This window comes from Lagopus leucura, unplaced genomic scaffold (assembly GCF_019238085.1).
Source record: "Lagopus leucura isolate 7727_CA_CO unplaced genomic scaffold, USGS_WTPT01 Super-Scaffold_100050, whole genome shotgun sequence".
Lineage (NCBI taxonomy): Eukaryota > Metazoa > Chordata > Aves > Galliformes > Phasianidae > Lagopus > Lagopus leucura.
The window spans coordinates 1,954,311-1,972,764 of NW_024962296.1; the positions used below are offsets into that span (position 1 = coordinate 1,954,311).

At 44.2% G+C, this 18,454-nt stretch overlaps 1 protein-coding gene across 6 annotated transcripts in view; it reads left to right on the forward strand.

The window, feature by feature from the left end:
* Window positions 1-608: 608 nt before the first annotated feature.
* NISCH (nischarin) overlaps window positions 609-18,454 on the forward strand; it is a 31,997-nt gene continuing 14,151 nt past the window's right edge. For all 6 annotated transcript variants that reach the window (XM_042885403.1, XM_042885404.1, XM_042885405.1 and 3 more), the window contains exons 1-11: window positions 609-726; window positions 6,358-6,441; window positions 6,723-6,905; window positions 11,525-11,573; window positions 12,952-13,115; window positions 14,395-14,490; window positions 15,221-15,316; window positions 15,829-15,981; window positions 16,759-16,827; window positions 17,234-17,419; window positions 17,617-17,745. In XM_042885403.1, coding sequence (XP_042741337.1) covers window positions 643-726; window positions 6,358-6,441; window positions 6,723-6,905; window positions 11,525-11,573; window positions 12,952-13,115; window positions 14,395-14,490; window positions 15,221-15,316; window positions 15,829-15,981; window positions 16,759-16,827; window positions 17,234-17,419; window positions 17,617-17,745 — 1,293 coding nt within the window. In that variant the 5' untranslated portion in view covers window positions 609-642. The remainder of the gene's footprint in view (window positions 727-6,357; window positions 6,442-6,722; window positions 6,906-11,524; window positions 11,574-12,951; window positions 13,116-14,394; window positions 14,491-15,220; window positions 15,317-15,828; window positions 15,982-16,758; window positions 16,828-17,233; window positions 17,420-17,616; window positions 17,746-18,454) is intronic.

Genomic DNA, 18,454 nt, shown 5'->3' on the forward strand with positions numbered 1-18,454 from the left:
ATGCCCAGCGGCTGGACTGCAGCCGAGGCCGATGCTTCCCACCTCGCCTCTCTGGGAAGTTTCTTTCCCACCACTGCCTATGGCAGACGTGAAGCCCAATAAACTTAGCCCAAATTTGGCCTAGCACAGCGCTGCATTGCACGGCGCTGCACTACGCTGCACGACACAGTGCTGCACACTGTTGCACTGCACAGCTCAATTCTACACCGCACAGCACTGCGTTGCATGGCACAGCACTACGCTGCACAGCTCTGCATTGCTCAGCACGGCACCGCGCTGCGTTACACCGTTGTATTGCATCGCACTGCACGAGCATCCTCCAGAGAGAGCAAGCACGCAGACGTGCCCCACGCGCCTAAGCCACGCCCCCTCGCCGCTTAGCCCCGCCCTCCTTTGCGCAGACGGACGCGAGGCCCGACCAATCCCGCCTCCTCCTGCGGCAATCCCCGCCCCTCCAGCGCCGAGCCAATAAAATGATCGCGGGCGGCACCGGCCGCACCCTGAGGGGGCAGAGCCAAGATGGCGGTGGCGGTGGCGGCGACGGCAGCGCGGGGCAGGCGGGGAGCCGGGGCGGGAGGCGGCAGCGGCGGGCGGCGGGGAACGGCTGCGGCGTGAGGGGCGGCTGCGTGTTTCTTCCGCGTTATGGAGGCGGCGGCGGGCGAGGACGGCGAGGAGCCTCTGCGGAGCGCGCAGGTCCTGGGCTCCGAGCTCGTGGAGACCTACACGGTAATGGCCGCGGCCCTCGTTCCGTGCCGTTTCGCGCTACGTGGGGCGGCGTTGGCGTTCGGCGGTGCTTCTCCAAGGGGAAGGCGGGGGAGAGAGGCGGCCAGCGGTGTATGTTGTTGGGAATGAGCTCGGATTTTGGTTTCACACTTCTGTTTTTCGACGGGTTGCGTTGTAGCGGAGCTGTGTTGTTCAGGAAGCTTCTCGCGAAGCCGCTGGTGGCACACAAGGCGTTGCCGCCCTGCTTTATGTAAGGCCAGCCGCGAGCCGCGCCTGGTGGAGCGCGGCGTGACCGGGGCACCGCTGAGCCGGGGAGCTGCAGGACAGTGCCTGAAAATCCGTCTGAACGGCTTCCAAAAGAAAACTTAGAGCCGTTTCTGTGCATCATAGGACACGGAACGTGCACAGCTGTAGCACACGAGGAGTGTAACGGCTCTCTGAACTGCCCGCCACTAAAACGTCTTTGGGGACGGCTGTCGGGAGGTGAGGAACTGAGAGCAGACGGTGGGCTACTGTAGGATGTGTGTTCACGAGAGCTGTGCTGCTCGGGTTGTGGTTCATCCCCGAGCAGCGCTGTCCCAGCACCGTGGTGAGACTTGCAGTGTGCTGTCTGGATGCTTGCATGCCAGGCATGTGCCATGACTCCGAGTTGTTAGTGTTGATGTTGAGGATTTTCACCAGTGTTTTACAGTACCCGTGCAAGAGAAATTAAAGTTAATTTAAAGAAACGTCCAAGTGTTACTTGCCTCTTGCTGTGCTGGAGTTTACAGGCAGGGGAAGGGAAGTGCCAGCTGCCTTGGTGCTCAAACTAGTATGGTGGTATGCTGGGCAAGGCCATCAGCGTGCTGGGTGGAGCTGCAGTTCAGGCTTATGGCTTTGCAGGTAGTGCTCAGCAAATCAGCTGGTGGTTGGGGCTAGCAGCTGTGTTAGCAGAAATCTTACTTTTAAAGATTGCTAATGAGTGGAGCTCTGGGAATGTTGCGCTATTCTGATGTCACTTTGCTTGGGTGCTTTAAAAGTAGCACGTGAGGAAGTTTTACGAGTAGTTGATCCTGGTTTTGATTCTCTTGCTGCTGGTTTGAGGGAGTTGACACATTAAGCTTCCCTGTTGGTGCAGCTGTGAAGAGTGTTAGCAGGACTGCAAACCTGCAGCAGTTTGTATGAGAAAGCTTAAGCAATTAGATATAGGTGTGATTTTAAATGAAGACAAAAATGATTTAGAAAATGATTGACAAAGTGAAATGGTTTGCAGAAATTGGCATTTGTTTTAAAAATGAGTTGTGCTGCAGTAAGGACCTTACAGTGACCTGTAGTGCAGCAGAAGTAAAAGGTGTAAGAGTCAGTCACCTTTGTTAAAGGTGAGAAAGGAAATACTGGTGGCAAACTGCATCATTAGCCATAAAAGATAGCAGCGGTCCTCTTTCTACCCTTGTCTTTGAAAGGGTCTTTTATTTTGGCACTGATGCTTGCTACTGTACTCTGTATTTCAGAGTTAATAATCTCACAGAAGGGGGCTTTATTTTAATGGCATCTGGATGATGGCTTAGGTGTTAAAGCCTGTAAAATATATGGGGAAGACCCACAGTTCTTCATAATCTTGTAAGTATTTTTCAAATGTGGTTCTTGCTGGAACTGTTAGGCAGGAAGGCAAGGTATGGATTAATACAGCAGAGAAGATATACAGTTATTTACAGTGTTTCTGTTGGGTTAGAAAAGTGTGAGCACCTTCACTGAGTGTTTCCCCTGTGTATGCTAGTTGGAATAGGTGCTGAGTGAAGACTGGCAGATTGCTAGAAGGCCTCAAGGCTGCCAATGCTTCATTTGTTTCCTTCTGTGCATTTGTTTGGCCTAAAATCGTTTTCCTGCCTTTCTTGTTTTGAGCAGCTGTTTTTAATACAAGCTTTGATAATTCACAAGAAGTCTGTGGCTTCCTCAGATGGGTGTAAATGAAGTGCCTGAGGAGGCAGGGAGGAGCAGATGCATCACTGCTTTGCAATGTGGGACCTGCTGGCTGCGGTTGCACCTGTGCCCTGGGCTGTGGATGTAGGCAGCTCTGACAGGTACTTGTTTTTCTCTCAGTGGTACCGAAGTTGGTGGAGTTGGAAGGAGGATACTGCAAAAAGGCAAGTTCTCCATACAAAGCAAGGTGAACAGGTTCAGCTGTGCAGGCAAACACAGAAAGGAGTCTGAGATCACCAGTGTTTATTAGCAGCTGGATTAGAAGCTATACATCTTAATTTTACATAAGCATTTCACTTTATTAGATTGAGGAAGATAAAAGGTATGCTGTAAGGGGGTGAGTACTGCCCAAAGAGGCTGTGGATGCCCCATCCCTGCAGGCATTCAAGGCCAGGCTGGATGTGGCTCTGGGCAGCCTGGGCTGCTGGTTGGTGACCTGCACACAGCAGGGGGTTGGAACTGGGTGAGCACTGTGCTCCTTTGCAACCCAGGCCATTCTGTGATTCTAATTGAGAACCTTGTTGTAATGGGTAAGAAAACAATGAAAAAATATAGCACTAGATATGGTAACAACATGTAGAAAGACAAAATGCATTGTACTTAAGAGTTTAGTGAAGGCACTGGGAGGCAGGCTTCCAGGCTGAGAACCTGTGGGTGGGAATGCTTTCATGTTTAGCTGCAGAGTAATGCCGTTTGTCATAAATGCAGGTGGAGATTTCACATGGTAATGCCTGGGAGGAGGTGCAGCATGGTTTCATCTCCCCACGTGTGCCTGCCAGCAGGTGGCTTGGTGGCTGGGCTGGCTGTCACCAATCTTGAACTGTTGGCCTATCAGTCCATCAGTTAAATGAAAATGTCGCTACATATTTGGCTTTCTTTAAAAGTCCAATTTTTTTTAATTTTTTTTTTTGCTCTAGAATGAATTGAAACAAGGCTTTGGATCATGCAAGTCTGTTTCATTGATGTTGAGCTGGGCAGAAAAAAAAGGATGAGGTTTAACAAAAGCAAGTGTAGAGTCTTGCATCTGGGGAGGAATAACTGCATGCACCAGTACAGGTTGGGGGATGACCTGCTGGAGGGGAGCTCTGCGGAAAGGGACCTGGGTGTCCTGGTGGACGACAGGTCGGCCATGAGCCAGCAGTGTGCCCTTGTGGCCAAGAGGGCCAATGGCATCCTGGGGTGCATTGCACAGAGCGTGGCCAGCAGGTCGAGGCAGGTGATCCTCCCCCTCTACTCTGCCCTGGTAAGACCTCATCTGGAGCACTGCGTCCAGTTCTGGGCTCCCCAGTACAAAAAAGACAGGGATCTCTTGGAAAGAGTCCAGCGGAGGGCCACGAAGATGGTGAAGGGCCTGGAGCATCTCTGCTATGAGGAAAGGCTGAGTGAACTGGGTCTGTTCAGCCTTGAGAAAAGGAGACTGAGAGGGGACCTGATCCAGGTCTATAAATATCTAAGGTGTGGGGGGCAGAATGGCGAGGCCGGACTCTTTTCAGTGGTGAGTGGAGACAGGACAAGGGGAAATGGCCGGAAACTGCAGCATAGGAAGTTCCGCACAAACATGCGCAAGAACTTCTTTACAGTGAGGTGACGGAGCACTGGAACAGGCTGCCCAGGGAGGTGGGGGAGTCTCCTTCTCTGGAGATGTTCAAGACCTGCCTGGATGCCAACCTGTGCGACCTGCTGTAGGGAACTGCTTTGGCAGGGGGGTTGGACTCGATGATCTCTGGAGGTCCCTTCCAACCTCTACAATTCTGTGATTCTGTGTGATTCTGTGTTGCTCAAGATAATGGCAGTTTGAAGATGAATGTGCAGTCTGTCTGAGGGCTGGGGCTGTGTGGCTGGTTGCTGCAGTGCTTTCTACGTGGGGAGTGCTGTGAGGAGTTGGCTCATCTGAAATGTCTGCCTTAACAGATGTTTTCCTGACCAGACTGTCCGTTTGGCTCAGTGCTCTGTTTCTGGAAGTGCTCAAGGCTTGTCATTTTGGCAAAAGCCTTCATGGAACCTTTGTTGTATGTTTGCTTTGTATTGAGTGCAGAGAGGAAGCTTCTAGCTTTGTTGTGTCATGAGTCTGCAGTTGGGAGCTACAGTTTACTGGGCTTTCAATATCTCATCTAAGGTTTTATTCATTGCACTTTCAGTATTTAGCTGTGCTGCTCGATCTGCCGTAGTTCAGCGCGCAGCATTTAAAAGTAACTAGTATTCTTCTGGCTTCTGTGCATAGTACTACTATGGTTCTGAATTTAATCCTGATGACTTCTTCTAGTCCCCCCCCTTGCTTTTTCCTCAGGCATATGAGGAACTGCTGACACTGGGGTTATTCCTCTTTTGGTTTGTCATCAGCACAGTAAATAATCCTGACCGGCGGTTTCTCAACACAGCCAGCCTGCAGATCACACACAGGCCTTAATTGAAACTAATTCTTGTATGCATTCATCTGCACTTGCAGCACTCACCCAAACACTGATGTGTCCTCGTCTGTATGCACTGGTCAGACATCTTGATTTGCTGCTCTGCGGGACGTGTTCAGTGAGGCCGTGTGTCAGATGCATCTCGTACCAATTATGTTTTCTGGAGCAGTTTCATCTCTAAAATGCAAGAGGCATTCTGTTTAATGTGTGACACTCTCCTGGTCTTGGCTAGCAGTGAGTGCTAACTGGCTGCCTTTTATGTAGCAAATTGAAAATTCACTCTGGTTTTCATTTCTTCAAGTGGAATTACCAGCTAAGTGTGCTTCAGTGTCAGGGTAGCAGTGAATCATGTCTGTGTTATCTGTAATGGGGAAACAAGTTATCATTTGTGCTAAATGCTTTCAAGATTTGATTAAGATACATTTTCCAAGGAGTGAAGTGAAGCTGGATAAGTTTACTGTGTTGCTTTCATGGAGATACACAACTTTTACTGATCCTTGTCTGTTTTCTGCTTGGTGCTTTCTTTTCTGCCTTCAAGTTTCTTTGGGATTGCCTTACTTCTGGTTTGTCCAGAGGTGGACCGTGCACTTACTGCACAATCTGTGCTCAGCAGGGAGCATCACCTGCAATAAAAATAATCCTGTGTTCTGCTTTCGCTACATAGGATGTTTAAAATCTTTGTCTAAATGAGTGTTGGTTTGGTTTAGAGAATTATCGTTAGTATTTGGGTGCAATTGTAGTGATCAGGAAGCTACGTTGTGTTTTACTGTAAGAGGAGTTAAACAGTCAATGCCCAAGCAACTAGAGGATTCTCCTGGATTTCTGAAAAGCTCAGAACAGGATTCCTGCCTAACAGTGAAGTGGGAACAGGATGCCTGCCAGACTCCTGTGCCTACTCTGCAGCTTGGTAGATTGAAAAAGGGATGCTGCTAACTCAGACTTGTGGGTAGCTATGAATTCTGGCTTGGCTGCCAGAAACGTTAAGTTTAGAAATCTTGTTTGCTTTAGCTTTTGGATTGCAAGAATGACGTGGCTTTAAAAGAAGCAGCAGCTGAGGTGCTCTGTTTGAGGAGCAACCTTGTGCATGGCATTAGGTGTCCTACCTCAGCAAAATCACCTTAGAGTTTGGATTAGCTTTTAAGTTAACTGCAAGATTAGACTCAGGTTAGATTGTACATGCTTTATGTGTAGCCTTATAGTGTACCTGTTGACTTTTCTTCAAAATGCTTTGCAAGTTCCTTTCCTTACTTTGTGTTCTTCGTTTCAGGTGTACATCATTCAGGTCAGTGTTGGCAGTCATCAGTGGACAGTCAAACATCGCTACAGTGATTTCCATGACCTCCATGAAAAGGTAAGGATCTTAAAACTGGGGCCTTAGTCTTTTACAAAAGCAGTTCTGTTGTATAGGACATCTTTTCTTCCCTCAGTAGCAGTGGAAATGTCTACTAGATAGCGCTGCACTAAATCCTTTTTGATTGGGTAGTATTAACTGTGCATGTTACATTCCCCTTCTGAACTGTGGGAAATGAGCCTGAATAACTATAGCCTCAAACAGAAACTTGTGTCTGTGTTCAGTTGCTGCTTCCGTGTAACCAGGCATAGGAAGTAATAAGCCTGGTCTTTGTCTTTCAGCTCGTCTCAGAAAAGAAAATAGATAAAAACCTGCTACCTCCCAAGAAGATTATTGGAAAAAATTCCAAAAGTCTGGTGGAGAAGAGGCAAAAGGAATTAGAAGTCTATCTGCAAACTCTTCTAGTCAAGTTCCCTGTTACTGTTCCAAAAGTTCTGTCACACTTCTTACACTTTCATTTTTATGTAAGTTTTGTTTTTAGTGTATAAGAATGTGGTCCTGAGTGTCCTTCCTTAGTTCTCCAACTTGGAGGGAATTTCATGCAGTCTTTTTTGGAATAACTGAAACTCTTTTTCAGCTTTTTGCATAATATAATGAATATAATGGAAGTTGTTGGCTTTTTTCTTTACACCAAAGCCTTTGGAGTAGGTACAGTCTCTGCCCACACTACTAGTCACCATAGTAAGATCAGAAGTGGAATAGTTGGAAGCAGTGAATAAATCTGCAGCTGAATTGGCTGAAGTCAGCAGTGCTGGTTCTCGGAAGGAACCTTACGTAACTGATCCACTTCCTCCCTCTCTGTGGTAATGGGCAGAGCTGTGGTTCACCCTGAAACAGTTTCCAATAGACCAAATGAAGAAAAATAGCACTTCTGTAGGAGAGCATGCTAATGGAGAGGCCCCTGGAGGCATTGCTCCATCCAGCCTACAGTGTTACAGTAGGGAAGAAAGAAGCCATGGCTTTCACATTCATACTGCAAATTGTTCGTTTGTCTCTTGTGCTTCGTTAACCTTTTTTGCAGTATTGCTTCAGATTGCAAGGGAGAGAGTGGACTTTTTATTGAGAGGAAAATGCACTGGAGAGAGCTGAGTGGAATGAAAGAGCAGTAATTGCTCTGGCGTGGTGGCTGAGATTGCCTTTTGTAGTTTCTTATGAAGGCTTCAGAAGTGAGTCACAAATGGTTCATTAGGCATGTTGGTTCGTTAGGTATGGTGATTAAGCCTTAGCAACAAAATGAGAAACTACCGAAGTTGCATTACGTGAATATAAGCATCCTGGTTAGAGTTCAGACTTAAACTCAGCTGAAACTGTAGGTTTAGTCCATAGCATTACTATTACCCTGCAGAGTTGATCAAAAAGCACTAAGAGTGTATGATGATTGAGTCCTCTAAATGAAGTAGAGGTATTAAATTGATTAAAAATGTGCATGATGGCATAGGAGCAGTTCTGATCAGGTGGAACAAGCTTCTTGAGGACTGAAAAGTTGCTTTTTTTTTTTCTCCTCTGGCTGCTCTTTCCTAAATGATATTCTGACATTTCATTAATGTTTCAGTGCATCAGCTTCAACAAAGTTTCTTTTATGCAGGCTGAGCCTCTTTGTATTCCTTGCCCTGTTTTTCAGCTGATTTTTTTTTCTTTTGCTGTAGTGTTCATGTTTTTGCAAGACTTTCCCAAAGATCTGGCATTATTTGTGTATGAAAGCTGCTCTATTTCTGTATTTTAGAAACAAAGGTGTTGCTTACTCTGCATATTGTTGGTTAATGTTGGGGGTGGAGATTGAAGTATAAACTCCAACTCAATTGTTTTTGCTCGGAGCTTACAAATATTTACAGAAAAAAAGTTAGCTGTCAGCAGTAAAGCTAAATATTTACCACAGCAATTCTGCTGGAAAATAATATTCCTGTAGAACTTTGATCTTTTTAAGTATCTCTGTCAGATGACCTGCATGTGTTCTTGAGACGTTAAATCACTGCTCTTGCCTTGGTAGTTTGGGTAGAAAGGCTGCTACAGTTCCTGTTCTTGTAGTGTTTCCAGTAGGGATTGCTTAATTTTATTTCCCTGGTTAGCAGAACTATACAAAGTTCAAAGAAGGGGCTTATCTTAAATAGATTTAAAACACTCTGAAGCCCATATGTATTGGAGATGTGAAGGTTTGGGGACTGTCTTGGGCAGAGCGACCATGAAACTGCAGAATTCTCTATTCTTGGCGATGTCAGAAGGGTGACCAGCAAAACTGCTATCTTGAACTTCCAGAGGGCAGACTTCGCCCTGTTCAGGACACTTGTTGTGGGGGTCCATTGGGAGTCACTCCTTAAGGGGGGAGGGGTCCAGGAAACCTGGATGCTCCTCAAGATGGAAATCTTAAAGGCACAAGAACAGGCTGTGCCTGAGCGCCATAAGGCAAGCTGCAGGGGGAGAAGACTGGTGTGGATGAGCAGGGAATTATTGTTGAGACTTTGGAAGAAAAAGACAGTCTGTGTCCTCTGGAAGAAGGGACAGGCGACTTGGGGAGATTACAAGGAAGCTGCTAAGGTATGCAGGGAGGAAGTTAGGAAGGCAAAAGGCCAACTTGAACGCAGATTGGCCACTGCAGTAAAAGGGAATAAGAAATCCTTTTGCAAATATATCAACGGTAAGAGAAGAACCAAGGGGAATTTCCATCCTTTATTTGATGCAGCAGGGAATGTGACCACTGAGAATAAGGAGAGGCTGAGGTCCTCAGCACCTTCTTTCATCTGCCTTTAATAGGCAAATCAGTTATCCTCAGGGCACTTTATGCCCTGATCTGGAAGTCTGGGATGCTACGCAGAATACAGCCCCGGTGATTCAGGTAGACAGAGCTCCTCCTCCATCTGCACTGTCACAAGTCCATGGGACTGGATGGGCTCCATCCTAGGGTGCTGAGGGAGCTGGTGGGGTGATTTCTGAGCTTCTGTGCTATCTAGCAGCATTCCTGGTTATCTGGAGAGGTCCCAGAGGATTGGAGCTTGCTGATGTGACTCCCATCTACAAGAGGGCCAATGCCATTCTGGTGTGCATTAGAAATGGTGCGGCCAGCATGAGCAGGGAGGTGATCATCCCTCTGTACTCAGCACTGGTGCGGCCGCACCTCGAGTGTTGTGTTCAATTTTGGGCCCCTCACTACAAGAGAGACATTGAAGCCCTGGAACGTGTGAGGGGTCTGGAGCACAAACCTTATGAGGAGCAGCTGAGGGAGCTGGGATTGTTCAGTCGGGAGAAGAGGAGGCTCAGGGGAGACCTCAGTGTGCTCTACAACTTCCTGAAGGGAGGTTGTGATGAGGAGGGTTTTGGCCTCTTCTCCCAGGCAATGAGCAGGACACGGAGAAATGGCTGTAAGTTGTACCAGAGGAGGTTTGGGTTGGACATGAGGAGAAACTTTTTCTCTCAGTGGTCAGGCACTGCAATGGCTGCCCAGGGAGGTGGTGGAATTGCTGTCCCTGGTAGTGTTCAAGAGGCGTCTGGATGAGGAGCTGCGAGATCTGGTTTAGTGCTTGTGGTAGCAGTGGTGATGGGAGGATGGTTGGACTAAATGATCTTGCAGGTTGTTTCCAACCTTGTGATTCTATGATTGTAGGGAATGGTCAGGTACAAGTTGGCAAGGAGTCACAGTTGCATGTGGTAGCAATGCAGAACATCACATCGCGGCATTGAACAGAATGTCTGTGGAGATACAGGGGTGCTTGTTTTGTTGCTGCTTAATGTTTTGTCATTTGAAGAGATTTGGTTTAACTTGCAGATAGGAACTTTTGCATGAAAATAGAGTGCTCAGAAACTACTGGTCAGAAGCACCTGCAAACAATGGAGCTTCTGTGGGGTTGAAACATGTAAGTTGTTGGAGCTGACACAGAAGTCTCTTGTGAGTTTGACAGAGGAATAGAGTAGCTTTTTTTGTATGCTAGTCACCAAGCCATCCAATTTATAATCTTGTTTTAATTATAAACATATACAGATATCTGCTGTGGTCTCAGGTGATGAAAGAGAATGTGAGCAGGTGACATGGGTGTAACTGGTTGGCTCAAAGAAGAGGTGGTAGTTTGGCATGCAGCTCTTTGTAGCTTGTTTCCTGTACAACAATGTGGAGGCTTTGTTCATCCTCTGTGAGTGGGGTGTCAGCTGTATTAAGAATGTGCTTTTCTAAAATGCTTGCCTCATGAAATGAGCTGAAGTGTTTCAGATGCCTTGTGAATTTATTCTCTTTACGAATGGAGGATTTGTCAGTGAAGCAAACCCATCAGGTACTCATTTCACGATCCACAGCATTTGTTTGCACTGCAGCTATGTTAAAATGAGGTGTGTGTCTAGGGGAGTTTTCACCATCACAAATGGTTTCGTTTTATGCCTTGTGTGCCGTTGAGATAGAAGCGTTCAGAACAATTTGTGGGCTTGCAGAAAACAAGTGCACTGATCTTTGTGCACCTTCAAATTTAGAAGGAGGAAATTCCTGCATTGGGTTCAGTGTTTTGTTTTCCTCTGGGAGCCATCAGTGCCTGGAGTGGAAGCTGAGCAAGTCAGTCAGTCCTGAAAGGTAGAGAAGAAGGTGGAGGATGGGAAAGTGGTCTCTTGCTTTCTGCAGTGAGCTTAGAGTGTTGAAGTTCACAAGCTGAATTATTTTCTCTTCCTTGTAGGCTTGTTAATGGATTGGGGGTTTTGTGTTTACTGACACTCAAAATCTTACTTCCTGTGTTGTTTTGTGGTTTTTGTTTGTTTGGAGAATATTCTTACTTAGCTTCTTCATAGCTGACATCTCTTTCAAGCTGGGTTGAGATGATAAGTAATAGGTGCTATAGCTGCTGTTGTACTTTTAATACAAGAGAATGTGATTAATTAAATGCAGTGCAATGCATTCCATCTTGGAAATCAAAAATGTATGAAATAACTGATTTGGGATCATTTGTATGAAGTATTTTCAAGTTATAGACAAATCAGTAAGACACAGTCACAGTTCCATTGTATTATTTTAAATTGTGCACTGTAGCAAAAAGGGAAAGCAGCAAAGGTGCACATTGGGAAATAATTAGAAGTATATAAATAACATTTAATTGCAGTGATTTATTCTTTGCAGGAGATCAATGGGATCACTGCTGCTTTGGCTGAAGATCTCTTCCACAAAGGTAAATAACTTGGAAGAATTAGCTGTGAATGATGTGACAGTTTTCTTCTATCTGCACGCATTCACGCACCTGTGGTGTTTAATTTCCAGACAAGTAGAGATCTGAGTTTTTGATATGTAAAGACTAAAAGGAGAAGCTGTGGTACTGCCAATTAGAAGCTTTCATTAGACTTTTCCTCTTGCTGTAGGGAAGTTTGGTGTGTATCAGTGAGTGCTGAGACAGAGTGCAATAAATGTACTTTCTATATCCAAATATTATTCTAGAATTTGGGAAATGGGAGACCTGTCGGTTAAATAAGGTACTATAGCTGGCAGAGGAAAATGGGATGCACTTCCTCTACCTACAATAGCTCTAGCTGTGCAGTTAACAGAGGAGGTTTGGAATGATTAAACCATGCTTGTTTTGTCTCTAAGGATGTGCTAGATAGATGTGGATGTTCCAGATGGCTGAGGCAGTAGGTGAAGCATGTTTCAGAGTGCTGTTCCAGATTTTCTGGCTCAAAATTAACTTCAGATACAGCCATTCCAGAGGGTCCACTCAGCAAATGTTGGAACATTATGGCAATTGCTGAAGAAATCTGTCCTGTCTTTGTAGCCCATGCAGTCTCACTGCTGTATAGGGGTATATTCTCCCTTTTCTATGCAGGTGAACTCTTGGGCTTGCTCCCCTTGATGTCGAAGGGAATTGTATTTTTCAGCTTACCATGAGAGATGGTGCTCACTTGTCTGAGTCAATCTGATGTCTCTAAAGGGAAGAGGGGTTCATTCCATGTGTGTTCTGCTGTGCTCCATGTTAGCTCTTCAGGTGCCTCTGGAGAGGATGCTGTTTTCTACTGTTTAATGATAGTTCTGTAGGAATACCAGATTTCACAAATATCAGATGATGCTTTTATGCCCAGGGAGCTCCCATTGGTTTTAGTGTGGTGAAAGTTCTGCTCTCAGAGAAACTGTTTGCTATAACTGAGCATTCAGGCAAAATTGCTAAAACTGCAAGAATTATTGTCTGGATAAACAAACACTGGTTTTTCTGAATGGATTGAAGCTTTTTGGAAGAAAAGCTTGGTATCTCTTAGATTATGTGAACTTCGATTGTACTTCTGTGAAGGAGGGGAATATCAGCCATTAGTTGCACTACTTCAGGCTTGTATTACAGATGCCTGTTTGAACAGCTGTATTCTGGTTTAAAGCAAATTCTACTTAAACTGTTCAAAGTGACAAAAAAAAGGAGCTGTTTTGTTATGTCAGTCTCAAGCTTTTAAAGCATGAAACGGTTGTTTCCTCTCTAACCTGAGATTTTCCATGTACCATTCATTCTTTATGATCACTGAAGTAGTGCAGCTCACTGCAGCAATGTTTAATGTCATACTCTTGTTTTTCAGGAGAGCAGTTATTAATGGCTGGAGAAGTCTTTACCATTAGACCACTGCAGTTATATGCTGTCACTCAACAGTTGCTACAGGGGAAGCCTACGTGTGCTAATGGAGATGCCAAAACAGACTTAGGTCATATTCTAGATTTCACTTGTAGGCTCAAGTATTTAAAGGTGAGCTATATGTGCACAAATACTGGAGACATTGTTCCTATCAGCCTTTGACATGATTCTTAGCAAACTTGTGGAGCTTAGTTCAAATGTACGAGAGCTTTCACTGATTGTAAACCCCAACGATCATTTAGAATTCATGTTAAATACGCTTCTGCCAATTTGAAATATGTAATTCTCCAACAAGAATGCTCATTTGCTTGTGGTGTGCTCTTTTCAGCAGCTTTCTCTGTAGGCTCGTGCTCACAGTGTGGGTGCTGGTAGGACTGTGTGGATAAGTATTACTTTCTCAGCCCTGCATTCTTTGCTGTCATTTGTTAGGTCACTGTATCTGTAGGAACACGTGTGTGTATATATGCTTACATGAATATAAATTCTGTCCTTTTTCTTTATTTTTGACACTCTGAAGGAAAAAAAAAAAAAAAACAAAAAAAAAAACAACACAAGCCCTCACTTTCATAGTTGAAACTGACTTTGAAGCTGTAGCTAAAATGCCATGTCAGAATAAATGTAAGATAGCCTCAGAACAGATAGGTGTTTTTACTACTTGTTGAGTGCTATGGAAAGGATTTTCCTGAGTAACAAGCAGAGAAAGCTTCACTGGAAACCTAACAAGCCGCAATAGCAAAACCACACTTTGTACAGCTTTTCCTGTTGCCCTTCAGTTGCCTTTGCCATTCCCTGTTTGTACAGAACTCTCAGAACTGAGGATTCACTGGCTGGAGAACAGCACTGTTGTTAGAAAAGTTGCCATCTTCAGCATTTCTGCCCTGTGTGAACATTTGAGAGCTCTTTCGGAGCTTGTGTGGTTCAGATTAGACCAGAGAAAACCTTAAAGATTTCTCCCAAAATTGTGTGCACAGGGTACATTAAGGAAACAGCCCTTTTTTGTGTGTGTTGCTGGTGTTCTCCAGGGGCCAAACTCCAATGGGCACATGGAAATTTTTAGATGCAGTTTTATTAGATGTGCATCAGTGGAGTGCTGTGTTTTCTCCAAACCTGTGTTGTCAGCACTCTGAACTTTTCCCTCTGTACTGGAAAGGAAGGCAGTTCTGCCTTGAAGGAAACAGGGGTTTCAAATAAGTTCTTTTCAGAGGATGTGGCTTTGCTGTGTTCAGCTCAGCATTGAAGCCTTGATTTGTCTTGCCAGTGGTGCCTTTTTTTTCCCCATGCTCAGTGTGCTACAAAACACAAACACAAGGTGGCAGTTCTGAAATGTGTTGTGATGGGTTGTATCATCCTATGTGTCCCTAAAGCTCTGTTCTTAAACGTTGATAACCAGGTCACTGGAACAGGAGGACCTTTTGGAACCAGTAACATTCAGGAGCATCTCTTGCCATTTGATCTATCTATTTTTAAATCACTTCATCAAATAGAGGTATGACTGAGGTACTGCTTGCTTCTACAGGCCCTGAATCCAAGCTCTGCTGCATGTCTTAATACTGATAACTGTATCCTTAGACTTGGTGCTAGAAATTGACAGTGCAATCTTTAGATGGAACTTTTCTTTAGAGACTAGTTTTATTAACAACTCTTGGAAATAAGGATGCCAAATTAGGACTACCTTGCACTGTGTGTTCAGAAAGGATGAGATTTCCAGTATATACCTAGATAGGGCTGCTTTTCATTGTCTTGAATATCTTACAGCTGTTGTGTAGTGTGATCTGTTAGTACACAGTGTTTTTTATTTGTATACCACCAAATGTGTGAAAATATCCTGACATCCAATTTGTAAAAGTGCAATTTGGGATATAGTGCCTCTTGCTCAGCAATGTTTAGAGTGTTTTCAGTGGTGTACTTTTACTGCAAATGAAGTTTCAGTTGTTTGGTGAATACTTTCTGAAATGTTTTCCTCTTCACATCTTTCTAGAGAAAGAATAACCTATTTTATACCCTCTTATGGCATCTCATTTGTACTGCTATTTCTGGTCTGATTATCTCGTGGTTATTTGTTATCAGATGGAGGTTTTAATGGAGTGCCATATCTACTTTTGAAATGGGTAACAGAGTGGAGAATCTGATATTGAGGCTTCTTGCTGCTGCTTCCATGTTTTTTCTTGTTCTAGCATTTATGGCTTTGTACAAATTAAAGTTTTCTTCTAAAACAGATAAGTCATTGTGGAGGAAAGCTTATCAGAGGGCTGACTTCTTCGAAGCACACTCTAGCCACAATGAGCGTTCGATTTTCAGCAACATCAATGAAGGTAGGAGTGAGTTCCTCTTTCTGGTACACGTTTAAAGCACATGCCAAGATAACATCTGCACTGTGGAAACATCCACTTGGAGAGCATGTAGTTTTGTGTTTCTTGCACGGACTGGTTTTACAACCATTGATCTTGGAAGGATTTTCTAATCTTTCTGTATCTCGACTTTTTGTAGCACGTGGAAGAATTGTGTACGTGTGTCCTTTAGAGGAACGTTTGTGATGTCTTTATTGGAATGTTCATGTAGAACTGAATGCTTAGCTCTTCTCTGTGCTTTGATGTGGTGAGGGATATATATTTAGCATAACTTAGGCTGTTTCATGTTCTCCGACTTGATTGGCTGCTAATATTGGTATTCCTGTAGATCTAAAAATTCCCGACCCAACCAGCTTCTTGTTAAGACCAACAGCTTTAGTCTAGATAATTAAAGGTTAGAAGAGTTCCTTGGACTATTTTCAAAGTGAGTTGCTCTCATTGAAGACATAACGTTTTACTATGCTCATCTTACATAGGAAATCCTGGTGCCTGAGGCCTCAGAGTTTGATCAGTGGGAGCCAGAGGGTGCATCAGCAAGCTGTCCAGTGACAGCAGTTATTCCAACTTGGAGAAATTTAACAACTTTGGATATGAGTCACAATAACATCCCTCAAATTGATGATTCAGTGGTAAGAAATATCTTATGTTTAAAGTATGTCTGGTCTTCTGAGGCACATTTCAGTAGCAAGGATTTTGCATTCGCTTTGTATCTCTTTTTTCAGTTGCACTTTTAAATGTTGGTTAGCTGCCCTTGTTAATACTTAGGGTAATTTTTCTTTGACTACCTTCATATTTTCTTTGCCATGGGAGAAAAGTTTGTCGTTCTGTGTGCAGTAAGTAATGCTTTCATGAATGCTGACTTCTTGAAGCATGTTTTTCTTTTTAAAACAAAACTCCTTTTAGGCTCAACTTCAGAGTGTTATCAGAGCAGAAACTTCCTCTGTTTGAACTGGTGGCTTGTTGGTAGCCTTTTTGACATCCAGACAGTATGAAGAGCATGGAAACTGGAGTCAGTATTGTTGGCAGTCTCTTAGTTTTCTGTTTGATAATTCTGCTCTTAAGGAGAAAAAAAAAAAAGACTGACTTTCATCACAAGAATGTGTCAAATGTGAACATAGGTTGAATTTTTAACTTTTCCTATTCCTGTGAAGAAGGAAATAATTACTTCTGTAAGCTGTAGATCATGTACTAGCAGTGCAGTTCTCTTGTTCAGAATTTTTTGTGATACTGTTTTCTGTAAGAGCCATTTTCAATTCTTTTGCTGCACTGTCAAACTGCTTTTTTCATCTTGTGCACAGGATGATGGTTTTCTTTACCTTTTCCTTACCATCAGCTAATACTGAAACAAATCTGGCCTGATTTATGAGCTAAAATGTTTCACCACAGGCGTTTTTTTCCTCTTCTAGAAATTAATTCCAAAGATTGAATTCCTGGATTTGAGTCACAATGGAGTGTCACTAGTAGAAAACTTACAGGTAAGTGAAGCTTTTGAAGGTGGTTTTTCTTTGCAGACTGCTTAGAGAACAAATATTTCCTTCAGAGTTGTGTTAAACAATTTTCCATAAGAAAATGAGCAAGCCCAAGTTGCTTATCCCTTGTAACATCCCAGTACCCTTACAGTGGATGTTTCTTACTTGCACTGTATGATTTAATTTCTTTGCCAATACTGACATCTGTGTATTCATTGGAGCTGTTTCTCTGGGTCAGTATAAAAGCTTGTCAGTTAGTTAGGTCAGTTGAGGGCATTTCCATTTGACAGGCTTAAACCTATGTCCAGCATGAAAAATGCTGTTGGACAAGAAGTGAGCGAGCTGTGATAGTGTTCCTGATGCTGTTGAATTTTAATGTGCTGTGTGTGATGGATGTTCTTTGCTTTTGTAGCATCTTTACAACCTTGTTCATCTGGACTTATCCTATAACAAACTTACATCACTGGAAGGTGTTCACACAAAACTGGGAAACATCAAAACTCTGAATTTAGCAGGAAATCAGCTGGAAAGTCTGTATGGTCTTAACAAACTTTACTCATTAGTCAACTTGGATCTCAGCAGCAACAAAATAGAACAGGTAACTTGATTTTTTCAGTACAAAACTGAATTGTAGTTTGGAACACAAACATCCACTTTCAGTGGGAAAAACTGCAAATAAATCCAACTGTAATTATTTTTTACCTGCTATCATGTCTTGTAACTTGGGCAAGAAATGCTCCGTGAGCGTGCTGATTTTCATTTATCTGACTTGTTAATTTATTTATAAACTTTCAGATTGATGAAGTTAAAAATATAGGAAGCCTCCCATGCTTAGAAAAGGTGGTCTTATCCAGCAATCCATTGAGCATCATCCCTGATTACCGGACCAAAGTACTTGCTCAGTTTGGAGACAGGGCCTCAGAGGTAAGCCACAGTGTACTTCTTTCTCTGAAGCTGGCACCTGAAGAAACTTTTCACAGAATCACAGGATGGCCAGGGTTGGAAGGGACCTCAAGGATCACGAAGCTCCAACCCCCTGCCACATGCAGGGCCACCAACCGCCACATTTAATACCAGACCAGGCTGCCCAGGGCCCCATCCAACCTGGCCTTGAACCTCCAGGGATGGATGGGGCATCCACAGCCTCTCTGGGCAGCAATGCTTTTTTAAAGCATGGTAAGTAAAGCAGTGTGAATGTTACCCCAGCAGAAGAAAGAAATGGAGCTGTTGGAGCGGGTCCAGAGGAGGACCATGGAGATGATGGGATGGCTGGAGCGCTTCTCCTACGAGGGAGCTGGGGAATGTTCAGCCTGGAGAAGAGAAGGCTCTGGGGAGACCTGATTGCAGCCCTCCAGTGCTAATTAGGAGCTTATACAGAGGAGGGAGCCTGACTTTAGTATGTGGTCTGATAGTGACAAGAACAAGGAATGGTTTTGAAATAAAAGAGGAGACATAGCTAAGATGTTAGGTGGAAGTTCTTTACTCAGAGGCCTTGGCACCACTGTGCAGAGCTGGGGGTGCTCCATCCCTGGGGGTGTTCAAGGCCATGCTGAGTGGGGCCCTGGGTAGCCTGAGCTGGTGGGTGGCAACCAGCTCATGGCAGGGGGGTTGGAACTAAATAATCATTGAGTTG